This window comes from Chlorocebus sabaeus, chromosome 24, assembly GCF_047675955.1.
Source record: "Chlorocebus sabaeus isolate Y175 chromosome 24, mChlSab1.0.hap1, whole genome shotgun sequence".
Lineage (NCBI taxonomy): Eukaryota > Metazoa > Chordata > Mammalia > Primates > Cercopithecidae > Chlorocebus > Chlorocebus sabaeus.
In genome coordinates this window covers 8,803,558-8,829,861 of record NC_132927.1, presented here as the reverse complement: position 1 = coordinate 8,829,861, position 26,304 = coordinate 8,803,558, and the positions used below count along the sequence as shown (strand labels likewise).

General features: G+C 37.5%; 1 protein-coding gene across 3 annotated transcripts in view; it reads right to left on the bottom strand.

Annotated features, from left to right (window-relative positions):
* Positions 1–26,304, bottom strand: part of AKAP6 (A-kinase anchoring protein 6) — a 636,231-nt gene that overhangs the window by 230,582 nt on the left and 379,345 nt on the right. For 2 of the 3 annotated variants that reach the window (XM_073010910.1, XM_073010911.1), the window contains 2 exons: positions 19,914–20,010; positions 18,655–18,821 (listed from right to left, as the gene is read on the bottom strand). In XM_073010910.1, the coding sequence (XP_072867011.1) occupies positions 18,655–18,821; positions 19,914–20,010 (264 nt within the window). The remainder of the gene's footprint in view (positions 1–18,654; positions 18,822–19,913; positions 20,011–26,304) is intronic. The other variant, XM_073010912.1, reaches the window with a different exon arrangement.

The following is a 26,304-nucleotide window of genomic DNA, read 5'->3' as shown; positions in this document are numbered from 1 at the left end:
GGAATATACTTAACCAAGGAGGTGAAAAATCTCTACAAGGAGAACTACAAAACACTGCTGAAAGAAATCAGAGATGACACAAACAAATGAAAATACATTCCATGCTCATGCATTGGAATAATCAATATTGTGAAAATGACCATATTGCTCAAAGCAATCTACAGATTCAATGCAGTTCCTATCAAATATCAACATCATTTTTCACAGAATGAGAAAAAAAATCCTAAAATTCACAGGGAACCAAAGAAGAGCCCAGATAGCCAAAAACAATCCTAAGCAAAAAGAACAAATCTGGAGGTATCACATTATGTGACTTCAAATTATACTCCAAGGCTATAGTAAACAAAATGGCATGGTACTAGTGTAAAAGTATATACAAAGAACACACTATTGGTACTGGGAAAACTGGATAGCCAAAGTAGAAGAATGAAACTGGATCCTTATCTCTCATTATATACAAAACTCAACTGAAGATGGATTAAAGACTTAAATCTAATACCTGAAGCCATAAAAATTCTAGAAGAAAACCTAAGAAAAACTCTCCTGGATGTTAGCTTAGGCAAAGAATGTATGACTAAGACCCCAAAAGCAAATGCAACAAAAATAAAAATAAATAAATGGAACCTAATTAAACTAAAATGCTCCTGCAGGGCAAAAGAAATAATCATCACAGTAAACAGACAACCCACAGAATGGGAGAAAATGTTCGCAAACTATGGATCTGACAAAGGACTAATGTCAAGATCTACGAGAAACACAAATAAGCAAGAAAAAAGAAATCCCATTAAAAAGTAGGCAAATGATATGAATAGGCATTTCTCAAAAGAATGTGTAGAAACGACCAAGAAACATGAAAAAATGCCCAAAATCACTGATCATCAGGAAAATGCAAATTAAAATCACTTTACCCCAACCAGAATGGCCATTATTAAAAAGCAAAAAAACAATAAGTGAAGGCGTGGATGTGATGAAAAGGGAACACTTGTACACTGCTGGTGGGAATGTAATTTAGTACAATTCTTGTGGAAAACAGCATGGAGATTTCTCAAAGAACTAGAAGTAGATCTATCATTCGATCCAGCAATCCCACTACTGGGTATCTACTCAAACGAAATGAAGTCACTATATCAAAAAGACAGCTTCATGAATATGTTTATCATAGCATAATTCACAATTGCCGAGATATGGAAATAACATAAGTACCCATCAACCAATGAGTGGATAAATAAAATGTGACATATATACACCATGGAATACTACTCAGCCATAAAAAAGAACAAAACAATGTCTTTTGTACCAACTTGGGTGGAACTGGGGGTTATTATTCCAAGTGAAGTAACTCAGGAATGGAAAACCAAATACCTCTGTCCTCACTTATAAGTGGGAGCTAAGCTATGGTTATGCAAAGGCATACAGAGTAGCATAATGGACATTAGCAACTCAGAAGCAGGGAGGGTAGGAGGAAGAAGAGGGATAAAAGAACTACATAGTGGCTACAATGTATACTCCTCTGGTGAAAGGTACACTAAAATCTCAGGTTTCACCACTATATAATTCATCCATGTAAACAAAACCCACTGGTACCCCTAAAGCTATAGAAATTTTTTTTAATAGTAGAAAAAAAGTTAAAAAAAGTCCAAGTACGGACATGCTTTGTTTTTTTTTTTTTTTTTTTTAGGCTGTTAAATGCAAAGATATAAAATATTTTGTATTAAAAAGTAACCTTCCCTTTGTTTTATTTAATTGTTCTAGATCCCATCATATAATGAAATTTAATTAAATTAATTTAGTCCTACATAATCTCAAAGAGTATGAATCAACTTACAAAAAAGGAACAAATGCTTAAAGAACTAAAAAAAAAAAAAAAAAAAAAAAAAATGACCTGAAGGGCTGGGCATGGTGGCTCACACCTGTAATCCTGGCATTTCAGGAGGCTGAGGCAGGCAGATCACTTGAGGCCGGGAGTTTGAGGCCAGCCTGGCCAACATGGCAAAACCCTGTCTCTATTAAAAATACACAAAACTTAGCTGGGTGTGGTGGCACACACCCGTAGTCCCAGCTACTTGGGAGGCTGAGGCACAAGAATCACTTGAATCTGAGAGGCAGAGGTTGCAGTAAGTTGAAATTGTGCCACTACACTACAGCCTGTGTGACAGAGCAAGACCCTGTCTCAAAACAAAACAAAACAACCTAAAGGACATACATAATTTAAGGGTTTGGATTTGTGTTATAATTTTTTTGTCACTCAACAAGCATTTTGTTCAAGAATAGTCTTTGAGGGATATATTATGCTGACCATTGCAGTGTGCAGAACAACGAACAGGAAATGGTTTCCCACCTTAAGAAGAATGCAGCTTGAGGAATATCTTTAATACGAAATTCAAAGACACAATGTGGTAAGTGTTATAAATGAGGTACAAATGCTATGAGAATTGATAACATTCAGAATCATTTTGGTATACATGGCTACTGGGTGGTAGACAGACCACTGAGATAAAACATGATAATGGGGAGGATTAAACAGGTAGAGATGAGCAAAGATAGGGAGCTGAACGAGAAGAGCATAGCAACAAAAGATAAACTGGCAAGTTTTGGAGACTAGAGGTACCCTCATGTGGCTCTAGCAAAGAAAGAAAAGGGAGCGTCAAAGGAACAAGGCTAGAAAGGAACTTTATAGGTAGGCAATGGAAAGCCACTGAAGGATTCTGGGTAGGACAGACACATATAGTGCAAACGGAGAAGAGGCAGGAGAGGCACCAACAGTAAGGTCAAATTCAGAGGCTAGTTTTAGTACTATGTCCCATGGTACCTGTGAGCTTTGCAGAGGTCAGGGACATGGAGGGCTAGAGAAGTCCCAGGGGACAGTGAGCAAAGGGCAAAGCCCCCAGGTTCTGAATCAACTGAAAAATCCTACTCTGTGTGTGTGTATGTGTATATATGTTGGGGTTATAAGTAAGATTTAGTTTGGAAAAAAAAAAAGACTATTTTTTTTAAACTTTTATTTAAGTTCAGGGGTACATGTGCAGTTTTGTTACACAGGTAAAACTGTTATTGGGGTTTGTTGTACAGATTATTTTGTCACCCAGGTGTTAAACCTTGTACCTATTAGTTATTTTTCCTAATCCTTTCCCTCCTCCCACCCTCCACCCTCCAAAAGGCTCCAGTGTCTTTTGCTTCCCTCTATGTGTCCATGTGTTCTCATAATTTAGCTCCCACTTATAAGTGAGAGCATGCAGTATTTAGTTTTCTATTCCTGTGTTACTTTGCTAAGGATAATGGCCTCCAGATCCGTCTATGTTCCTGCAAAGGACATGATCTCTTTCTTTTCTATGGCTGCATAGTATTCCATGGTATATATGTGCCACATTTTCTTTATCCAGTCTATCATTGATGGGGGTTTAGGTTGATTCCATGTCTCTGCCTTGTGAATAGTGCTGCAGTGAACATTCACATGCATGTGTCTTTATGATAGAATGATTTATATTCCTTTGGATATATACCTAGTAATGGGATTGCTGGGTTGAATGGTGGTTCCATTTTTATCTCTTTGAGGAATCCCCACACTGCTTTCCACAATGATCAAGCTAATTTACACTCCCACCAAGAGTGTGTAAGTATTCCTTTTTATCTGCAATCTTGCTAGCAACTGTTATTTTTTGATTTTTTAATAATTGGCTAATAATTCTTAATTAAAAGTCACCAATCAATGATTTATAGAAAGGAATTCAAGGCTAAGGGACTGATTTGGTAACCAAGAAGTCATGAGGGAACACTGATGAGAATAATTTTAATAGTGTTAGTGTGGACAAAGTCATCATGTAGCAGTAAGTTGAGAAGAGGTTAAAAAGTAATGGTTTAGGCCAGGTGCGGTGGCTCACACCTGTAATCCCAGCACTTTGGGAGGCCGAAGTGGGTGGATCATGAGGTCAGGAGATCGAGACCATCCTGGCTAACATGGTGAAACTCTGTCTCCACTAAAAATACAAAAATTAGCAGGACATGGTGGTGGGCACCTGCAGTCCTAGCTACTTGGGAGGCTGAGGCAGGAGAATCACTTGAATCCAGGCAGTGGAGGTTGCAGTGAGCTGAGATCACGCCATTGCACTCCAGCCTGGTGACAGAGCAAGACTCTATCTCAACAAAAAAAAAGATAAGAAGAAAATGTTCCCTTTCAAGCTCTGGATGCTTTCACAAGGGCAAGAAGCTGAGGTGCTATCACCATTTTGTCACTATAAATGGAGCTAGGTCAAGGATAATGCTTAATATGCCAAGGATGGCAGAGGAGAAAGATGTTCATTGAACAGCTGAATGAACCAACTCTTGAGATGTTTGACCTTCAGCACTTTTTATAAGTTCCTTCTTTTTTTTTTTTTTTAACCTTCCTCTAGTTGGAGCTGAAATTTTCTGTTATTAGGGAAAAAAACATTCTGTCTTAATGAAATATTGTAGTCTGTTGAGTGTTATATAATTTGAATATTTCTCTACCTTTTGAATCTCACAATGCTTCCTTTTACATGTTTCCCCCAATGCTAAACCATTACTTTTTTTTTTTTTTTTTTTTTGAGACGGAGTCTTCCTCTATCACTGGCCAGAAGTACATCAAGTAGCTATGCAAAGGGAGCCCTTATGGCTGCCTCATAGACTAACTGTGATTCTCTGGCTGGGCTGGGAATAGGGTCCACTTCACCTGAACCACACACCATGAAAGAAAGTAGTATGTAGACAAAACAAGTGGTGCTGTTAGGACAAAGGAGGAAAATGGATATTGGCTAGGCAGTCCACAATGCCTGCCAAATTAAGCTTAATAAACATTATCTGATACTGCTGTTGCTGATTGTATCATTAGTGCAACATCCCCAACACACTCCGTTTTATGAGAAGTATATCTATACTTCCTAATATCAAATTTTACCACTTATGAGAAGAAAGAACTATTGATTGCCTTGGAAAATTACACAAAACAAGAGCTTCTATTTCAAGGCATTCATTGATACAAGACTGTTATGAGAGAAAGTCTGCTTAAAATGCAGGCTTTCCAGAGATTTCATCTTCAAACTCTTTTACCTGATTTCCCTTTTGTGTATTAGCCAATGGAGCATAGTCATTAAGCTTTTTGTGTATAAGTGAGACAAAAAGTATCTGTAGATAATGATAAAAGATGCTGTTTGCCAAAGGTCTGAGGCAGGACTTCAACTGAAAACCATCACACAATTGGAAAAAATACAAAAATAATAGCAAGGAAGAAAAGCACTTGGAATATCAAATTTATTTTCATTCAGCGATATCTTTGTTCACATTACTGTCCTCTTTGTCCTGTATTATACAGTTAATAATTCTTAGCCTTCAACCAAAAATGAGGGGAAATTTTCAATTACTGATTAATAGTAATAGTTAAAAAATTCTCACTAGGAAATGAGATGATTTCACTCTAAAATGCAACAAAAAATAGTAGCAGCACTATTTGATGATAATTTTGAGAAATACATTTTGTTTTCTGTTCAGTCATATTTAGTCTAATTGACTTGAGAGAAAAAAACATTGTGTCCCGAGAACTTCATGAACAAAGATGGGTAGTGGGGTCCAGAAAGCTGCCATTTTAAACATGTGTATACAGCTCTCAGAAGAGTTCGTTAAGAAGAGGAACAACGTGTGATCAAAAAAGGTGGTCAGTGTGAAGGTGCCTGCTAGGTGTACAATAGGCCAGGTAAGAGAACCTCCAAAGTCTTAATGAGGAAAATTCCAACACAGTAAGCAGGTTGGCATTACCCTACAACAGTCATTATCACTGATGCTATTGAGCCTGCTTAGCATCAGAATCACAAGTTTATATCATACTATTATTAGCTTACTTTCAGCTAGAAAAGAAATGAAGGCTTTGGGATGAGCAGCAGAAAAGAAGAAAAGAACGGAGACAGAGTAGTTTTCTGAAATTCCTCATAATTCACAATGCATAGCCCCTCAAGTTATGAATAAACTTCAGAAGGTTCAAACACTGGAAGTTCAAATATGTTGATGAAGCTTAACTAATCATTTTCTAGTCTCAAAACTGGACCAAAAATTCCCATTAGAAATGGTCTAATTCCCTTAAAAATGAATGGTTTTAGCCAGATGAAACTACCCAGTGGAATTCTGTATTTGCTCCCCATCTATCTAATGATAGCTTGAGTATACACAAGAGGTATCAAATGAAAGACAGCAGGGAAATAAATTCAACCAAGCTGGTTTGGAAAAAATGCCTGAGTGTCTATGTTTGTGTCTAGTATAAAACAGAGAGGCTGTGTTCCAGAAAAGCGATCCAGGTCATTTTACAGAGAAGAGAGCTCCCCAGTCATGTATTTCCAACAAATGTCTAGAAGTGTATAAACTACATTATGTTAGCTAAACCTTATTCATCATTTCCTAGAAGGATGTGTATGTATACAAATTGTGATGGACCAAATAAAATATGTCAGAAATTAGACTTTGATAGCGATTCAAACAGTGGTATGATCTAGTTCTGCCCTTTGAATTTATGTCAATTTAGAGACCTTTACCTTCTCAAGTTCAATTTCACCTAATCTTGTTAGAGAGCTTTGGAGCAAGGACTACAAATTTCATCAACCAGTGTGCTGGTCAGCTACCAAGTCATATTAGATGGTTTTAGTGTTTTTCAAAGAAGCAACTCAGAGTATATCCTTTCAGCAAGGCTGTTTAAATGAAGGTTTTAAAAAAAATCTAACAATCCATTAACATAATTAACCAACTAGACCTGCCTCAAGGAAGTATGAATATAATAATTTTACACTATAATAAAAACATATTTTTAAGGAATAAATGCCTAGTTATTTGGGGAAAAAAATAGGTGAAATGGCTCTTCTAAAAGTTGATTTAAAGATTGTTTTATTTACAAAACAAAAAACAAAAAAAACAAGCAGCAAAGAAAATGGAGAGAAGTGTAGAAAGGAAGAACCAGATGTTAAGATGGGATTGTGCCATGATTTACACAGCTAAGATAAAGAAAGAATTAGGAAAGGTGAGACGATAAAGTAGGGTTCTGTCTTTGGCTTTAAAAAGGATATTATAACTAAACATTATATTATTATAATCAAATAAAATTAACTAAAATACATTTTAAAGCTCAAATAATGTGTAAAGTGAGTAAAACAAAGCTTAGGATGTAGTTGCTGACCCAAGGAGTTTGCGATCGTGATGGATGGTAATCACCTGAAAAGTTAATTATGAAAGATATAAATGGAAGTTCAAAACCACAATGAAAATGGTGTTTTACAAGGCTGTGTGAGATTAATCACCAAATGTATGGCACAAACAGTAAATGAGAAGTTTAGAGGGCACAGTGATCAAACAGGACTAGAAAATTTTAGGAAATCTCTTTTGAGAGGAAAGGATTTGACTCCTACTCTGTTCTCTAGTCCCTCCTCAGCTTCTACCCTTCCTCTATTCACATAATTGCTCCACTGACTAATCTCATTGAGTTTGTCTTCATTCTAAATTCTTTGGCTTCCTTCCCTCTTTCTGTCCTAACTCAGAAGATGTATCCTCCTTTCCTGAAAATCACAGCTCCACTGATTCACTTCCTCTCCTCATCTGAATCATTGTACCAATAACTATTCATCTTTCTTGTCCTTGAAACTATCTCCAAGTTTCCCTTTTTCATTAGTCCTATTCTTCAGCCTATAAACATGCTAAGTTCACTCTTGCTCCATGAAGAGTTCCTTTGACCTGCTATAATACTACTCCCCGGCTGCCAGCATTCTGGGCAGCAGGGCCTGAAAGTTTCACTCCTGAGGATGTAGATTCTCACTTAACCCCCAGTTTTAGTGTGGTATCCTGGCTCTCAGTTACCCTAGGCTTTCCTTAAAGTTCTATTGCACATGCACTTTATTCTCACAGAATAGTCTCTTGTTAAAATCAACTTCCAAGGTTACAGCTATTATTCCTATTTGGACTACCAAATCTACATTCTTAACACTGACCTCTACTCTGAGCTTCAGGCTTGCATTTTCAACTGTTACACAAGAACATAGCATTGATTTTCAGGTTTCTCCTCCTTACTAAATCTTTGTTCGCAAACTTTCCTGTACTTTAGAATCACCTGGGGAGGTTACAAAAATATCTATGCCCAGGTTACACACCCAGATATTCTTATTAATTGTGCATCAAGGTCACTGTTCTAAACAGAGTTAATTATCTTCCCTTTCAAAGCTGTTCCTTATCGAAATGTGTCCAACCTCAGTTCATGGTAATACCATTCTCCTAACTGCTCATGCTCAATTCCTTTAAGTCATTGTTAACTCTTCCCTCAGGCTCCATCCCCTAGATACCAAATCCTATTATTTCTTCTTCCAGACTATCACTCTTACTTTTTTCCTTATATTATCACAGCCACTGCTTTGCCTCGGCCTGCCTTTAGTTATTGTAGTAGTTTCCTAATTCATTGTCTTGACTTTCAGTCCTTCCTCTTTCATCCTACCTTTGCCATCTGTTTTCTATGACCAAATTCAGTCATCAAAAACACACAGGGCACACCAGTAAAACACAACTCTTCAGCCTGATATCCAAAGCTGTCCAGTATATAAGTCAAACTTTTTCAGGATCTATCTTTCACTAAGTCCTCATCTCTTGCTCATAAACACATGGATACTGTATGCTCAAAAAGCCAAACTATTCACTGTTCACTTTCGATGTCCCTCATATTTTCCCTTTTCCATACTTGTGACCATGCTATTTCCTATGTCAGGAATGCTGTCCCTCCAACATCTTTCTATTACCAATTTAGCTGAATATTACAGACTTCCACAAAATCCATCTTCTCTTAGGCCTTCCCAGAGCCCATCGGATTGAAATAATGTTCCCTCCCCCAGTTTCTGTATCTCTTGTATTTATCGCACAGTCTGCTTTAATTCAGAACTACATTTGTGCACATCTTTCTCCACTGCTAGGCAGTAAGCAAGGAGAGGTACAGTATCCTGTCCAGAGCTACACCATCATGTTGTAGTTACATTTTAAATATTAATCTATTCTAAGGATGAATAAAAGCAGTATAGATGGAGAGAATGAGAAAAGCCATAAGCAAGAGCAAAGAACAAAGAAAAGGAAAAATATATTTGGAAAAGGGTGAGTAAACTGGAAGAATTAAGAAATAAAACATTGACGCAAATCTTAACTAAGCAGCTAGAATCAAATGATGGGCTAAGAAGTTTGTCCTTTCCCTTGTTATAGAAGGTGTCTAAGAAGACTGTCTCAGTGATTATCTAATGCATTTGGAACCTAAGTTTGTTGTTGTTGTTGTTGTTGTTGTTGTTGTCAGTAAAGGGAAAATAATAATAGGAGTTAGGACTCCTGGCATTGTTGGGAAGAATGAATAAGCAAACCCAGGTAAAAGGCTTTACATGAACCTAAACTATAGTAAGCCCATTGTGAGTGCTAACCCCATTAATAGAATATGTTGTATAAACACACTCACACACAATGGTTATACAATAATATCTAAGATGTCAAAATTAAAGTTTTTCTGCTTTTGATTTCCAGAGACTGAGAAAGGAATGAACATGTGTGTGCATGTGTGTGTGTGTCAGAGAGAGAGAGACCTCATGAATACACTAAGGTCCATGAAACAGACTTGGGCAGCCTGTGGAACAAATGCCTCTAAAGACAGCTGAGGCAATGTTTTTTAGCTTCTACCACATTTCACTAGACACATGCTTCCTTCTTTAATCTTTCTCCTCTGTTCCTTCTCTCTTCTTTCTAGTCTCTCTTTTCTTTTGTCTTAGTCTCTTGATTTAGGCTTCCTTTTTTCCTTCTCTCTCTTCTCACTCAGGGAGGTCCACGACCTTGCTGAGCTCTGCAGGAGGTAATGCTAAACAAGTATTGGCCTCTGCAGGCCAAATGAGTATAAAAATGAGAAGCTGCTGCCCCAATCCAATGCAAAATGGCCTGGAACCTGCAGTGAGATGGTCCCTGAGTTCTGCCTGGCAGGACCTCCAATCTAGTTAATGTTTTCTGAGAAACATAAACCTTCATTTAGGCACAGTGGGAGCTAAGACTGGGAATGTTCTCTGAGTACTGGTGGCAAAGAGCAGTACAGTACCTTAAAAAACACTCTATCTCTGGTAGCATCACAACCACATAAATGGCTATATTCCAACTGAATTCCAAAGAGAAAGAACAAGCAAAATGTGCACAACTCAATGCCATTTGACTACACTAGATGGGAGAGATACTCTGGGTATGAGAAAAGTTAAACAAGCATTTGGAGTATTTAGGGTGCCGAGTGCAGGTGTGTGTACATTTGAAAACTGCCATTTAATAAGAAAGCCTAGGCGACTCAATAAACACAAAAGCCAGAGCGGAGTAATCCCTTTAGCAGGCAGGGCTCTCCCGGGCTCAGCCTGCTCCCCTGCCAGAAACAACACATTCCAGGAAAAAGTGTAAGTCACACACTGAGGTAATTGTTTCACACTTTCAAAGAATTTCCTTATTAGTTTTAAAGTGTTTTTTAGAAGCAATTCTGTATCTTGCCTTCTTTTTTTGTGCTTAAATACTTATATTAATAGATTTTTTTAATTGTTTGACCTCCACTATATAGCACAAAGTGCTTCTAATGTGTTTACTCTATATTATATTTAAAATTGATCAGACTGAGTTACAAAATGTGAGATCTGCCAATAAAAATGGCTGCTTTCCACAGACTGTAAGTTTGTAAACAATACCAAGCATCTTTGCAACTTTAGGTATTGCAGATTCAGAGATCAGGCATTCTTGGACTAAATAGGAAAAAAGTAAGCTACCTATTCCTGTCAATGACTTTTCCCTGTGTTGATTAGAGACATCAAAGAATTTTACTCCCAGATTCTTCCTGAGCCAAATGTTTCCATTCTCAAGGCCATCAGCAATGGAAATACAGTGTGAAAAACAAAATAAGATATGCTTTTTTTTTTTTTTTTTTTTTTGAGACAGTCTTACTCTGTCACCCAGGCTGGAGTGCAGCGGCACAATCTTGGCTCACTGCAACCTCCGCCTCCCGGGCTCAAGCAATTCTCCTGCCTCAGCCTCCTGAGTAGCTGGGACTACAGGCATATGCCACCATGCCTGGCTAATTTTTTATATTTTTAGTAGAGAGGGGGGTTTCACCATATTGGCCAGGCTTGTCTTGAACTCCTGACCTCATGATCCACCCACCTCAGCCTCCCAAAGTGCTGGGATTACAGGCATGAGCCACCACGCTCAGCCTGCTATGCTCTTATACACTATACAGACCATGACCATTAGCTGTCCTTTGACCTAGTATATATTTTTATTTTCCCAACCATTTTTTTCAGTCATCTCAAGAGAGTGGCAGACCATTAAAAAATTCTTCATCTTAGATCCACCCATACGTCTTATAATATGCAAATTTAAGTGCCTCAAGGAGATTAGAGAAACTATTTTTTATTGGATTCTATCACAAACTTAGTAACCACACTGATCTTCAAAGAAGGACTCACTTTTGTTTCTGTCTTTCAAAAAATACTTTTGAAGAAAAGTTGCCCTTCTGATAACGAAAAAAAGGGGCTATTCAAAAATCCACAGTAGAAGAAAGAGTTCTCCCTAGATACTGCAAATCAGGACTATGTTTATATAGTTCAGCAGGAAAGGAAGCAGATCGGATACTGGCTTTTAGAAAGATTTCTGCACAGAAGAGGTGGAATTGGTAATGTATTTATACTCATTTGCTTGCATCAAGAACTCCATTCCATTTCAATCTGCCAACATCCTAATTAAGATGATCTGAATCTTAGGTAATCTATTATTCTAGATCTAAGATAGCCCAAACTACCTTAGACAAGATGTTACACTATGTGCTTACACTGAAACGATAAGACCACTAAGCAGAAAAGCATGTCTTCTCTCATGTCTGGCCTGGCACTGGGCAGAGTGCAGAGTTCTGTGTCGGCACTCAATAAATAATGGCCAGGCCTTTGCCTGTTGTTTTCCTTTCTATTACTTTAGGCACAATTTAATCTTACTAGATCATTTCTGGTTTCTTTCAATAACATATACCTGTGCTCTCGTTTGCATGAGGAAGACAGCAAAGTGTCTCTAGCAGTTCCTTATAAATGTGTGCATCAGTATATGTGGGACTGACAACACATAAATGCAATTCCCATTGATTGTATTAGTGCTCTTTCTGAAGATCTTATATTAAGGAACATGCTAACTCCATGAGCTTCTGAGCCAGAAAAGAAAAGAACGTAGAGCCAATACTTTGTCTCACCAATGCTGTGGAAAAATCAGGATCAAGTTCTAGTCTAAGAAAATATTAGCCAGTTGCGCTATTACCCGAGAGATACCGTAAAATACAGAGAAAGCATCTTGCCAAGAAGCTCCCCAGATTGACTCCTTTATATCCCTTCAGTTAAAGAAAGTTACCCATAATTCATTAGCATAGATACTGGGTTAAGACTTGGGCATCTGGTAAACAAACAAACAAAAACACATGCTAACACTGGACTTGCCCTCTCTTGACATCTAAAGAAAGGTCAAATGGGTATATTGTAAGCAATATACCCAAGTCAAAGGCCACATAGATGAAAATTATCAGCCAATATCTAACACTTTCATTCATAGGGCTAAGCAAACATATATAAGGAATATCCTTAAGCTTACTCTTCTGTTATTGTTGAACAGATAACATTGATGACCTTCATAGTCTGATATCCATTTCCAAAGGAAGATGACTTCAATCTAAGAGCCTCAAAGAAGGCAGATAAAATGAGCACAATCCTAGAGTTCAAAGCAGCTAACTCTCTGTCTCCTTTCACTAAAGAAATGAAGATGTTGGTTGGGACTCAGGCTAGGTCACCCTTGTAGTAGCTGTAAAGTTTTCTGAATTTACAATAAATCTTCAAATATTCTTTGTTCTGGAAACTTATCTGTTTCTTTAAAAAGGGTGAAGGAACTGTTGTTGCATGCATTCAGTATGCAAAGTTGGATAAGTCATATGGGGAAATCCTGGTCTCCATTCTAAGACACCTGTAATAATGCATGCTTTATAAGTGAAAAATAAAGAAAGAGAAGATAAGAACAGTTTAAAGGAGGCAATGTATAAAATTTAAAGATGCTTTCTTGCTTTCAGAATTTTTGTTTTTTGCCTTGAAAGGTCAAAAAAATGTAGCTTTTGTTAGGTGTTATTCACTATGTTTTGAAATCCCTTCAGTTGTAGACCATTAAAAAATTGAACATACTGAAAGCCTAATCTAAGGTGATAAACTTTCACCAATCTATCTTAAAGTAAAAATATATAATTATAAGCATATTTTCAATTCTTTGATGTGACTGCTGAAGCTCTATTTCTAGAACTGGTGAATTCTATTCTCTATTTCCATGTATAAAAGATCTCACAGTCCTGAGAAAACACTTTTTTAAAAAATGAAATACAACAAATAAGGTATGCTGCCAAGTCCTAGGGGAGAAGTTTCCCAGAGTCTTTGAATTTCCTCCTATCCTCCCTCTTTACAAGATTTCTAAAACCAAGTCCTTTTCTGCAGTCTCTCAAACAAGGTAAAAAAAGAAAAATACCCCCTAGATATATTCCTTAGATTTTCTATTATGCTTCTCAAGCTCCCAGTAGCTTCTGAAGTAAACCTAAGATGAATTCTAGAGTTATTTTTTATCATGTTTTAATTTTAGTTCCTCTTTAGGTCTAAGATGAAATAGATGATCATAACTGCTGTGCTTGGAGATGCATTTCATGGCACAATTTGTACCTGACCTGTGCAAGGTCACATCATGGAAAGAGGGCTGACATAATGGCTAAGAAGCCAAATCCAGCTTTTAGTCATGGAGAACTTTAGGGTAACCTATTTAAGCTTGCTCTGTTTATTGCAATATAACAATAAAAATTTCGGCTTAAACAGTATGTTTAGGTTTATTCTGTATAGAGACCTCACTTTGCCTTGGATTATATTAATAGAGACATAGGAGGAATTATTATCAAATCACTGATCATTAAGGATCGTTTTTGGTCATATTGTTGTGTCTTGGTGCAGACTGTGGCAGGCTGGCCTACTCATCATCTGCAACAAGGGCCCAGGTTCCAGCCACACCACAGTTTTCACACCTCTCTATCTTGGTATGTGCTATTCTCGCTGCCCGTTATTTTCACCTTGGCAAAAATCCTGTCTATCTTTCATTTAAAACATGAATGCCTCCCTGTAAATTGTTCTTTAATAGCCCAGGGTAGGTTTAGTTATTTTCGTCTCAGTGTATTTATAGCACTTTGCTCCTATCTGTATCAGAGTATTTACCAGATCCATTTAATATCTGTTTATTATTTATAACTTATTATTTATTATAATTATTTATTCATCTCTAGAAAATGAAGGCTTGTCCACTATCCTCAGCAAGCTAACACAGGAACAGAAAACCAAACACCACATGTTCTTACTTATAAGTGGGAGCTGAACAATGTGAACACACAGATCCAGGGAGGGAAACAACACACACTGGGGCCTGTCAGCGAGGGGACAGGTGGAGGGAGAGCATCAGGAAAAAAACTAATGCAAGCTGGGCTTAATACCTAGGTGATGGGTTGATAGGTGCAGCAAATCACTATGGCACATGTTTACCTATGTAACAAACTTGCACATCCTGCACATGTACCCAAAACTCTAAATAAAATAAAATAAGAAAATGAAGTCTTGTGTGTTTACTCCTACTTAGGACTTACTGCGTGCCAGGCACTGTTCTAAGCACTTCAGGAGCATCAGCTCTTTTAAATCTGTATCACAACCCTTAGAGGTAGATATTATCTTACCTCTATTTTATAAATGAGAAAACGGAGGCACAGGGAAGTTAAATAATTTTCCCAGGAGCACACAGCTAGTAAGTGCCAATCACTGAACTCAAGCAGTCTGGCTTCAGAATCTGAGCCTTTCTACTATTATTATATGTGTTTGCCCAAGGGAGTAAAAGAAGCAGTTCTTAAATATTAAATAAATAGAAAGCACGAACATTCTGATTTTTTCATAGTTTCTTAGGCTTAACTTAAGAAATATATTTTGTGTTAAATTGATTTCAAATTCATCCTTGAGTATGGATGAGTTTATTTTTCCAGAGAAAATTCAGCCAAGATTGTGGAGAGAGAACTAGTTGGGAGGTAGAGGCCTGGGGTTTTGCCGACTCAATCATGTCAAGATCTCAAACTCTCAGAGCCTCCCTCAACTTCTGCATCTGCACATACCTACAAAAGCCTCTCCTTGTAGCTGCTTTTAGATGCACTACGCTGTGCATATAATGTGACATGAAAATGCTCTGGAATAGAAATACTATTAAAAAGGAAAACATGAATGTTATTCTTGGTAAACTCATGTGATTCAAGGTATTTTCGCCTTTGGAATAATGTAAGTGGAGGGTTTTTGCTTGGTTTTCTCTTAAGAAGTAAGGCACCTTAATCATTAAGAACCAGATGTATTTCTTTTTCTTCTTGATATTTAAATTCATATCTCAAGTCCCTCAGCTCAATGTCACCTATTTTACCTCTTATCACTTTTTAATTCTTATATTTTTAAATGTATTCTTATTTTTTATTCATAATAATTCTTGCTCATTGAGAGGTTTGGAAAATTCAAAGACATTCAAAAATATATAATTGTTTATCATAGGTATCCTCCAATATTTCCAATTCTCTTCTAAAACATGATTTTTATGGTTATATAATAATAACATTTCATTAGAATGAAATTTAGCATAATTTAATCAAATCATTCTTATTTTAAACATTTCAGTTGATGCCAATTGTTTGCTACTATAAGTAACAATGCAACAGACATTCTCTTATTCATTTTGGGTAAGGATCATGTAGTCCCTGCAGGAAAAGGGTCTTCCTAGTGCCTATTATAGAGGTTCTCCAAGAGCTTATTGGAATGCAGATTCCAGGGCCCCACCCATGAGGTTCTGGTATGGTCTGAGGAAGAGCCTGGGTAGGTAGGTCCTCTTTTTGAGAAACGCTAACAAGGCTTCTCTTTGATAACATTTTCTCCTTCTCACTGGGTTATCAACTTCATTCTATCTCAATGCCTCCTTAAACAATAAGCCGATTTCAAAGCGTCCATTTCAAACTGGCGCTGGTGAATGTACTCATTTCCAACATAGCTCTTTCATTAATTTAGGTCATTGTGCTATCTCTGTAGTCCACTTTGGCATGCTCCCACCCTACCCCCACTCACCCCACCCCACCCACTCATATCCCATACCATAGCCAGTAAGAGGTTTTTATAGTGCAATGCAATGATGTCATTTCTCTTCTTACTCCAAAAGCCTCCCCTTGTACAACAACAGGGAACCCAGCTTCCCTTGCACACTTCTCTCTTTCTAACCACACTGGCCTGTTGGCTCCCTGATGCCCTACTCTAAATCACTTCTGCTGGCCCAACCTCTTGTGACTCCCTTTTCTTTTCTTTCATAGCACATCACAATCTGTAAAGGCATGGGTTATTAAAGTCTGTTTCCTACACCTCACCACAAGCTTCATGAGACACGCACTGAAGCCAATTGTTCATCTCTAATGCCTCGTCCCACACTTGGCCCCGAGCAGTGCCAGTGAAAGGCAGTAAGCTAGGTGGTGATGAACATGGGCTCTGCGATCAAAGGGCTCCCAACTCTGCTACTCAGCAGCTGTGTGACCTTAAGGAAGTTACCTAACCTCTCTTTGCACCCCCTTTTCTCCATCGGGGATTAAAATAGAGCCACTTTAAAAATTTGTCATGATAATTAAATGACATAATACAGAAATGCTATAGAATAGCATCTGGCATGTAAAATGTAGCCAATACAGGATAGCTTTTAAAAAGTAGGCACTCACTGTATTCTTGTTAAATAAACAAAATACAATGAAGATTTTTTAAAGTGATTTTCCCAACTCAGCCTCCTGAGTAGCTTAGATTATAGGCGCGTGTCACCACACCCAGCTAAAATGAAGATTTTTGACTTGTTTTTTAGAGACAGGGTCTCTCTCTGTTGCCCATGTTGGAGTGCAGTGGTGTGATCCTAGCTCCCTGCAGCCTTCAACTCCTGGGCTCAAGCAATCCTCCTGCCTCAGCCTCCTGAGTAACTAGGACTGTAGGTGCATGCCACCATGCCTGGCTCATCTTTTACTTTTTGCAGAGATAAAGTCTTGCTATGTTACCCAGGCTGGTCTCAAACTCCTGACCTCATGTGATCCTCCTGCCTCAGCTTCCTACAACAAGTTTTTAACTGTGTCATTTCTTATCATCTTTCCTCTCCCCACTTCCACACACAGCCAAAGCATTAGCCCAGTGAACTTCTCCCTACAGCCTACTCCTTAAAATAGCTCCAAGTCTGCCCTGAGAAATCTGCCAAATATACTCTCCATTCCATATTATTAGTTCCAGCTTTGATCCTTTCATCACATCACTTCCTAAAATATGTGCTCATGTGCCAAGTCACCTCTCCTCCTTCCTTTAAATATTTCCTGAAATGCGACCTTCTTCATGGAGCCTTCTTTAAGTGAAACTGAGCTCATCATTCTATCCTCTGTTTCCAACAAATAAGTTAAAGGCGTTGTTTGAGATTCAAAAGCCGTAAATTGTCTGAGCTTTTCACTGGCTGCATGGGTCTCAACATTGCAGGGCTGGATGGGTTTCTCCTCTGCCTGCATTTAAAAATGTGAGTCTAAGAGGGCAAAGTGTTTTTTAACTTGCTCTGTATACATTTAGTACAATGCCAATCTACATGGATGCTGAATAAATGTGATTTGATGATGATTTACTTACTTTGTCCAAGCCAGGAATAAAAACCATGAACTCTTAAATCTGTTTCCCCCATGTTACAATATGTTTTATTCTGGATTTATTATGAGGCTGGTTTTCACAGATGCAAAAGAAAGGAGTGATTACATGAAAATATCAAATTAATAACATTATTTTCCACATTATGAGTCCAAAGATACGTTTAGAACAGTGCCAGTCTATATTAAAAGGTGCCTCATTTAAAGTTCAATTGCATATGTTTTATGGGTTATTTTGGACATCTAAAATGAACAACCAAAACACGTCAATACTCATTTTTAAAGTACTTGTTGTATTCGGTGCATGTACCATTATGGAGAACTTACACTCGGAGCAAAAAGATTTGTAGCAAAGCATATGACCTTCTTCCCACTACAATGACCATCCCCTAATTAGGCAATGCATCTGATAGTCATTAACAGGAATGAGATAATGAATCACTTTCTCTCTTCTTTGTTAATTTGCTGTAACCAAGCGGCTAATGGATGTCAGAGCTGAGTGATTGCACTGATTATAGTGATTTATAGTTGCAACAAAACAATTTAAAACCATTCTGATTATTCATGTTAAAGATGCTTTATGTTTTGTTTACTAAATGTTTTATGTCTCCCTTTCTCTCACCCCTAAAGTACTGTCCCCCTCCTTCTCTGCCACTTTTCAAAAAAAGATCTCTTCCTGGAAAACTTGGAAGTTGAAGGCTTTATTATTTTAAACTAAGCCATTTCATTTTGTTTATATATAGAGAGATATATATAAAGTTTACCCAGTAGAAACAAAAAGCCTTAGGGTTGGAAAGAAAACTTCAGTAGTGCCTAGTTCAAAAGAAGACAGAAATGAGAGGAAATAAGGAAAACTTCAAGCCACTTACCTTGGGGCTTCCAGTCCCTTCCTCATCCTCCACAGACACATCAGTAGCCAGTATCTCGGCTTTGATGGTATCCAGAGCCCTGAGAATCCAGCTGTGCTGCCGTTTGATTTGCCTCTGCAGCTCCTTCCATTGACTTGCAATCATCCGCAGCATGTCCTTCAGTCCTTCTCCAAAAGGAGGGGAAAGCAGAAGTTGTGGGCCTGAATGAATCTTTGCTCGTTATTTTTATTTAGTAAATTAGATGGCTATTTTAAACAATATAAATATTTTTAAGTGACCATTACCATCACCTGCCATATCAACATTTGTCACTCAGAATAGAAACAGGCAATTCTTGACAGGAGGTGTAAGGACACAAAAATGTGATAACCACATAGATCAATGGCTTGGAAATTGACTTACTCAGTATATTGACTTAAAAAAATACATGAGGAACAAAAATCACAATGTATAAAAATTAGTAACATTACAGTTTCACATTCCAAATAAAACGCTCTGTGTGTATCTGTGTAGAGACTTTATAATGATAAAAAATATCTATGGAACTAGGTAAAGTCAATTCAATGAGAAATACAGTAAATAGGCCAGAATTAAGACAGCAGTCTTTAACATTAGCAAATTCAATTAATACTATCTTTTTCCTATTTAGCTTTGCTAAGCTCAAACCTAGAGCCAAACTGTAAGTCATCCTGTCTTATGGTCTTCTATTATCAGGATAAGTATAACCAAATGACAACATTATTTTTTATTTATTATCTGTTCCTTATAAATATATTAATACTGGGGTAAGAATTGGTTGAAGGCCAAAAACTCTGCAAGATGTTCACGTGTGTGAAGTGGCAGGGAAATAATTTAAACTGCTTGCCTTATATCTGTAATGATATCTATAAGTACCCTAATGCGTATGCATTATAACTATATATACAGTTCTCATTCATTATCTTAATGTTATTTCCAGAGCACCTACATCAAAAAGCATGTCAATGTGAAGTTTTCAAGAATGTAATTTCAACTGAAACTCAGGCGAACAGCAAGCCCAAAATAAAATGAACAGACCATTTGGAGGCAGTATTTCATCTTATAAGTATCACAGCATTGTATGCAGTATATGAAACATTTATAAATCCTGAAGGTCAATCTGATAATGTAAATATTAATAATACATAAGGAAGTGAATATATGCAGTAATTTACAGCAATGCTTCTTCATTCTTAATAGTCTGGAGACATAAAGACTTGCAATATTTCAGGAGGATTTACCTGCTTTGTGAGATGCAATAAGCTCAAGAAGTTGGTGTCCTTCCTCCTCCACAGCTTCCTTGAGAGCACAATGACTGTCTACATTCAACTTAAAACTCTGCAAGGAAAAATATGAGCATCAAACCCTGGCAAGGCAGTTACACATAAAACATCCATAAAAAATTACTTGCTACTTTTTATCAAGAACCACACAGCCCAATTTACCCAATAGACAAACTAATTTGCAATACTAAAAGCTACTGATATTTGGGATCTGGGCTCAAAATGTTTCCATTAGATTAGCCGAGTGCATCTGTTTGGAAACAGCTGACAAACCTAGAAATTCATTAGGTTTTTATGAAAAGTCACATCCCGTAGGCTATATCAAGAGTAGCAGTGTTCTATAAAATATACTGAATTTCTACTAGCATATATGAGCTCTTTTCTTCATTTTTTAGAAACGTTAGTGATAGCACTATTTATGAAACCATAAAAAATTGGCAGCATAAAATATATTAGCCTTATGTGTACATATATAAACCCATTAATATAGCAGGGTTTGATTCAGCTCTGTTTCTCAGATATCACACAACAAAGAATACAGTGGCAGATTCCGGTGCTGCACTGAGGAGTTAAATGCCTTTCAGATCTTTGCTTTTTAAAAGTTTATTCCCTAAAATATGACACTGCCTTATAAACGAATACATCAAGCACAATCAGGCATTTTTCACTCATGATAGTTATCCAAAAGACAAAAACTGCTGTCATAGTTGAAATCTAACTCAGAGTCATTTCTTTCAGGGTGTCTTCCCTAATGCTTTATGTGGAATTAATTACTCCCCCTCTCTGCTCCTTATATCTACTTCTACTGTAAAATTTATCTTACTATATGCTGCTTTATTTCTATCCTTGGCTATGAAATTATAAGTAATTTGAAAAATTGCCAGCTTTACATTTATCCCCAATTCATGTCACATACAAGTTGCTCGATAGATGTTTGCATGAATTGTGGATATCCATTTAACAGTAACACTCTGAAGGGGAAGGTTTCCATTTAAATATTTCAAGAAACATAGATGACTTTCCAAAGATTTTTCCATCTCTGGAGTCTCATAAGGCATTCCAACCATAGGAGGTCCAGTGGAGAGTAATCACACTAACCAATCTATTGAATCAATGGTTAATTTGGGGGGTGAAAATTCATTCCTTGACTAATTGGAGCCAGCATGGATTTTGAAATGCTGTGTGGCCAAATTTTGGCTTCTCCATGATAAGTCTCCAAAATATATATGTTTTGCTCTCACTAAACATTTATTGAGAAGGTCTGCACTGCAGTGTACTTGGTATTAAGAATATCTGATAGAAGTTTGAAATGATACAGTTCCAGGTAGAATATAATTTTAGATTAAAGAAGTAAATCAATCATAAATTGTGAAATTAGGTATTCAGGTTCATTCATTCACTTAGAAACCATGTACTGTGCCCACTCTATACATTGTGCTGGGCAATAGAGATGTAGGAGTATAAAGCATGGCCTCCGGGCCCAAAGGGCAACTGAACATGTTACTAGGAGAATGAAGTGTAGCCTGAGTCATCCTGGGTGGTCAGTGGTGAGTCTGAACTCTCCTTTTCTTAGCAGAGAAAATGGATCTTTTTAAAGTTCAGAATACTGAAATAATGATCAAAAGAACCTATAAATGAAGGAGATAGAGATATGCAGATCAAGCCATGAAGTATAAAGATAAGAATTATAAGTTATTATAATTGGAAGTCATTATTAAAAGATGAGTCCAGAATGATGAATCATTTAATCTGACTAGAGGCATAAGATACAATAAAGTTTCAGCAGCCAATATAACAGAAAATGACAATATCAGGTTTCCCCAAGGCTGTTCACCATTTCTTGTACTGTCCTCTTTTATCTACAGGTACCTGGTCGAACAAAATAAAACATGGCAATGTATGGGAAACCTCATGCTTCTGATCAATCCAAACTATATATTACCTATGAAAAATTAAATGCTTGTTATTTATAGTCAAAACATGACTGCACTTACTTTTTCCCACTGCCATGGACATCCTCAACTCTGAAGCAATGCCATGCAGAATGAGATACATGTGTGTTTTAGAGAGCAGGGACAGGGTAAAAAGAACACCTAAGATCACCCAAGAGCACCAAAATTTAGGAAGAAACTTATTGTAGACATTTTCTCATAACTGTAAATTTAGCCTAGGGATCTCTTTGATTCACTGTTTACTTACAATAGACCTGTTTTGAATAGTTGGTAATCATGAGCTTTCCAAAGAGGTGCATGAGGTCTATGTCTCAGAGCAAATGGGAATCTAAGGAACCGTAAGTAGGTTGAATAATTTGAAATAATTGAAGCCAAGAGTATAGAATAGATGCAGCTGGAACTGGCTCTGCTTCAAGATGACATGGAAGCATTTGATTAGGAAATTGGAAAAGATGAGGTATTCATTATTAGGAAAAAGATAATCTGATAAGCTTGATGCTGTAGAAAAGAACCATTTAACATAACTATTACCCAAATGGTACAATATTGCTTGATTTTCAGGTGCACCCATTAACCATTAATAATATCAACTAAGGAATTCACAATGAGCCTCTGAGAAGGCAGACGAGCAGGCACATTAACAAAATTGTCAATGAAATTTCTGGCTGCTAAAGGATTCTATAATAAGCTCTCTCCATTTTGCCCCCACCTTTTCCCAAGGGAAGGAAGCTTAGATGAAAGGTTTTATTTTTTTGTTGCTGTTCTTTCCTTAAACTTGATACTTGAACACATTTCCATTCTTCAGCAATGCCTTATGGTGTACAGTCCCTCTGCAATACCCATAGCACTCCCTGAAAATGCAGAGCATTCTCTGAAGAACGAATTTATGGCAAGAACATTGCCATAGGCAGTTACCATAGTCTTACGGCACTGATTATATGAAATTCCATAAATATGAGTAATCTGGTTCCTGGATGACACCAGATCTTTTTGGCATCTTTAAAGCAATGCGTAGACGAATGACTAGAAGGGAATAACTAAGGAAACGGAAAAACACAATGACTGAAACAAGCACAGGATTATCAAAGATTCACCAATGGGCATTTCTATTACTAAAACCTCTAGCATCACCAGCCTGCATATATCTGGATGTACTACTTATTGGCAGGAACAAACTTTGAGTATTCCCACTGATTGTACTTTGGTCATGATCAGATTTGCAAAGCAGATAAAATATCTAATCCTTTCCACTTATATTTCTGAATAGCCCAGTTTGATAGTCACGTGGACATAAAACCAAGGAAATATATGCCGTGACGGAAACAGATATCCTGGTACAAGAAAAAGTGGGAAAGATCATAAGCACATTCAAAGGCTTAAATGTCCAGAGTGGTTCAATCTTAGCAGTATCAAATCATGAACACAGACTTTTGATCACCTGATGGAAATATTGTTAGTTTCTGCCAGGTCCATTGAGTTCCATTAGCCTTGTGATGTTCATTAATCAGTAGAAAGGACAAAAAGAGATTATTTTCTGGCCTAAGTTTTGTTTATTCACAAGGCATAAATTCATATAATAAATATTTATTGAGTAGTATTTGTCAAGTCTATAGATACAAAAGTTAACAATATACAATCCTTATTCTCAAACAGCTTATATTCTATTGTGTAAAGGAGATAAGAAAACAAGTATCTTTACAAGACCCAGCAGAGAATAAATACGTAATTAGGGTTTAGTGTATAACACAGAGTGGTGGGGCCTTAAGCAAACTAAACGGTGATATGCCTTGCCCAATGGGATTCAAGGTTTTTTTAAAAAAAAAAAATTATTTAAGAATTATGCTGGCCAAGTAAAAACAAGGCTAAATTAGCTGGGTGTGGTGGCACACACATACAGTCCTAGCTCCTCGGAAAGCTGAGGTGGGAAGACTGCTTGAGCCCAGGAGTGAGCTATGATCATACCACTGCACTCCAGCCTGGGCAATAGAGCAAGACTCTGCCTTTAAAACAAAATAAAATACAAACAAGACAGATGTTTATAGTCTGTATAAGTGTTGGATGGGGGTGGTGGGAGCCCATGATGGGATCCAGGTTCAGCAGAGCCTAGCAGGGAGCTTGTGGAGAAAGAACTGATTTGTACATGGGCCTGAAGATACTCCTACATTATAGCATGAAGCAGGGAGCCACAAGCAGCTCAGTGTGGCTAGGGCAGGATGCAAGCAAGAGAGACAGCAGCCAAGAACCACGAAAGAGTGATGGAAGAACATGCCAGTGACATGGGAGACTGGCTGGTGCAAATCGGTGATCTAGAAATCTTTCTAGCTATTGCATATAGTGCTGATTTTAAAAGGGCAGACTGGAGACAAGGAAGCCATTTAGGAAGCTGCTGTGGTAATACAGGCCAGATGTTTCTGCATGCTCATATTTTTTTTAATTAAAAAAGGTATGCTTTTCCTTCTAAGTGAATAGAAGAAAAAAATGGAGAAAATCTTCTGTCTTTTTAAGTTTCTCTCAGTGCGTGAGAGAAGCATGTGCCAGAATTCAGTTCTTTGGCTGTTCTGATGATAAATACCAGAGGTTATTAGTCAGGAGTCTCCAAATGTGAAAGACATATTGAACTGATGAACTTTTACTCCCACTGTCATTTTAAAGAGATGGTATATATGCTGATGAATAAGACACTTGACGACACTTTTTCTTCACACAAAAGATTTTTACTACCCTAAGAAAAAGAAAACTTGCCTTTTTACAAGGGCAGGAGGAAGAATGTGTGTTCAGTCAGAAAAGCCAAGGCTTGAAAAGTCACCTGCTATCTGCCTCAGGCCATCTCTGCCCAGGCTCCACTCTGAGCTGTGCCCAGAACCACTCTCCATTCTCAGAGGGGCTCCTGGGGGAGAAGAAAGCCATGATCCTCCGTGTAGTTTCTCTTCTCCTCTCCACAATGCCATCCACAGAGGATGGGCAGATGTACCTGTCCTCAAAATATATCTTTAAAATGCCACATATACCAAGAATGGGAAGATTTCTATGAGTAAGCATTTAAGAACCTCCTGAAAACTTGATAAGACATTAGATAGCCATCAAAATGAAGACTAAACAATCACATGGACAATACATAGAACATGCCACAAAAAATGAAGATTCCAAATTGTATCTATGATAAAATTACATATGTATAAGTAAATAGTCTTAGTACTTAGAAAAAGACTACAAAAAAAAACACAACAAAATGTTAACATAATTTGTACAGGGTTGAACTTGGAGTTACCGTGGTCTGATCTTAGGGAACAAGCTCTGGGTGCTTTAGTTTTCTAAAATATAAAATGGAAATAATACTATCTAACTTCTACGTGGCTGTGAGACTTAGCGATAATGAATGTAAAGCATTGAAACACTGAGAATTAGAGATAATAAATATAAAGCATTAAAGCAGTGCCAGGCAATGAGTGAGACTAAAAAAATTATTATGAATTTTAAAATTCATTTTCTCTATTTTCCAAATATTCTATGTAATAGATGGTACTTTGTGACATTTTCAGGTTATAAGGGTTCTTTATTGTTGAGGTTCTCTGAATTCCTCAAGGGCAGACACCAGGTTTCCTTTGCTGTATGCTTCTACCCAGCAAAGGTCTGCGCACAGAGGACCCCCTAAAACATAAATGCTGCTGTATGAGACATGGGGAAGAGTAAGCCCAGACTGAGAATCCAATGATTGGGTATTCCTGTTGCCTCAAGTGTGTGCCCTTGGATGAGTCATTTAACCCATCAGGGCTTCTGTTTCCTTATTTATCATCCAGGCATTTGGACCCAATATTTCCCAGCCCTTGAACACTTTGGTTTTACCTTCTCTAAGCCAGGCAGTTAAGCATAGGCAGCTTGGGAGAATTTTGATTTATTTTAAATCGGAGAATGTTCAAAAGGGGAAGAATCCCAAAGGCTATCTAACCACTCATCTACCCAAGGGCAGCTCTGTCTCTCAACCATCCCAGGCAGATGTGTCCCTTCTATTTTTAACCACCTCAAGGGAAGTCTCTTCTAAGGTCTCATCCTGAGTCCGCAACATTTCTTCTCAGGAATTTAAGAACTCTGTGAAGAACAGTGTAAGCTTCCCACTGCTTCACATTCTTTTGCCAAGTCATCCCTCCAGTGTATGGGTTGGAAATCAGAAGCACTGTGAGAATATTCCAACAAAATCCACACATCCAATCAATCAGCAAGCCCTGACCATTTATTTCCGCTTCTTCATCTCTCCATATTGACTAACACTGCCTTAGATTAAGGCTTTCATCGTCATCCCTTGCCAGGTTAACTTGAATCACAGCCCTCCTCAAAACTAGACTTACTCCTTATTTGTTGTATGCCTATGAAGGTGCAGGTGGTGTCTTAAGCTTGAAGGA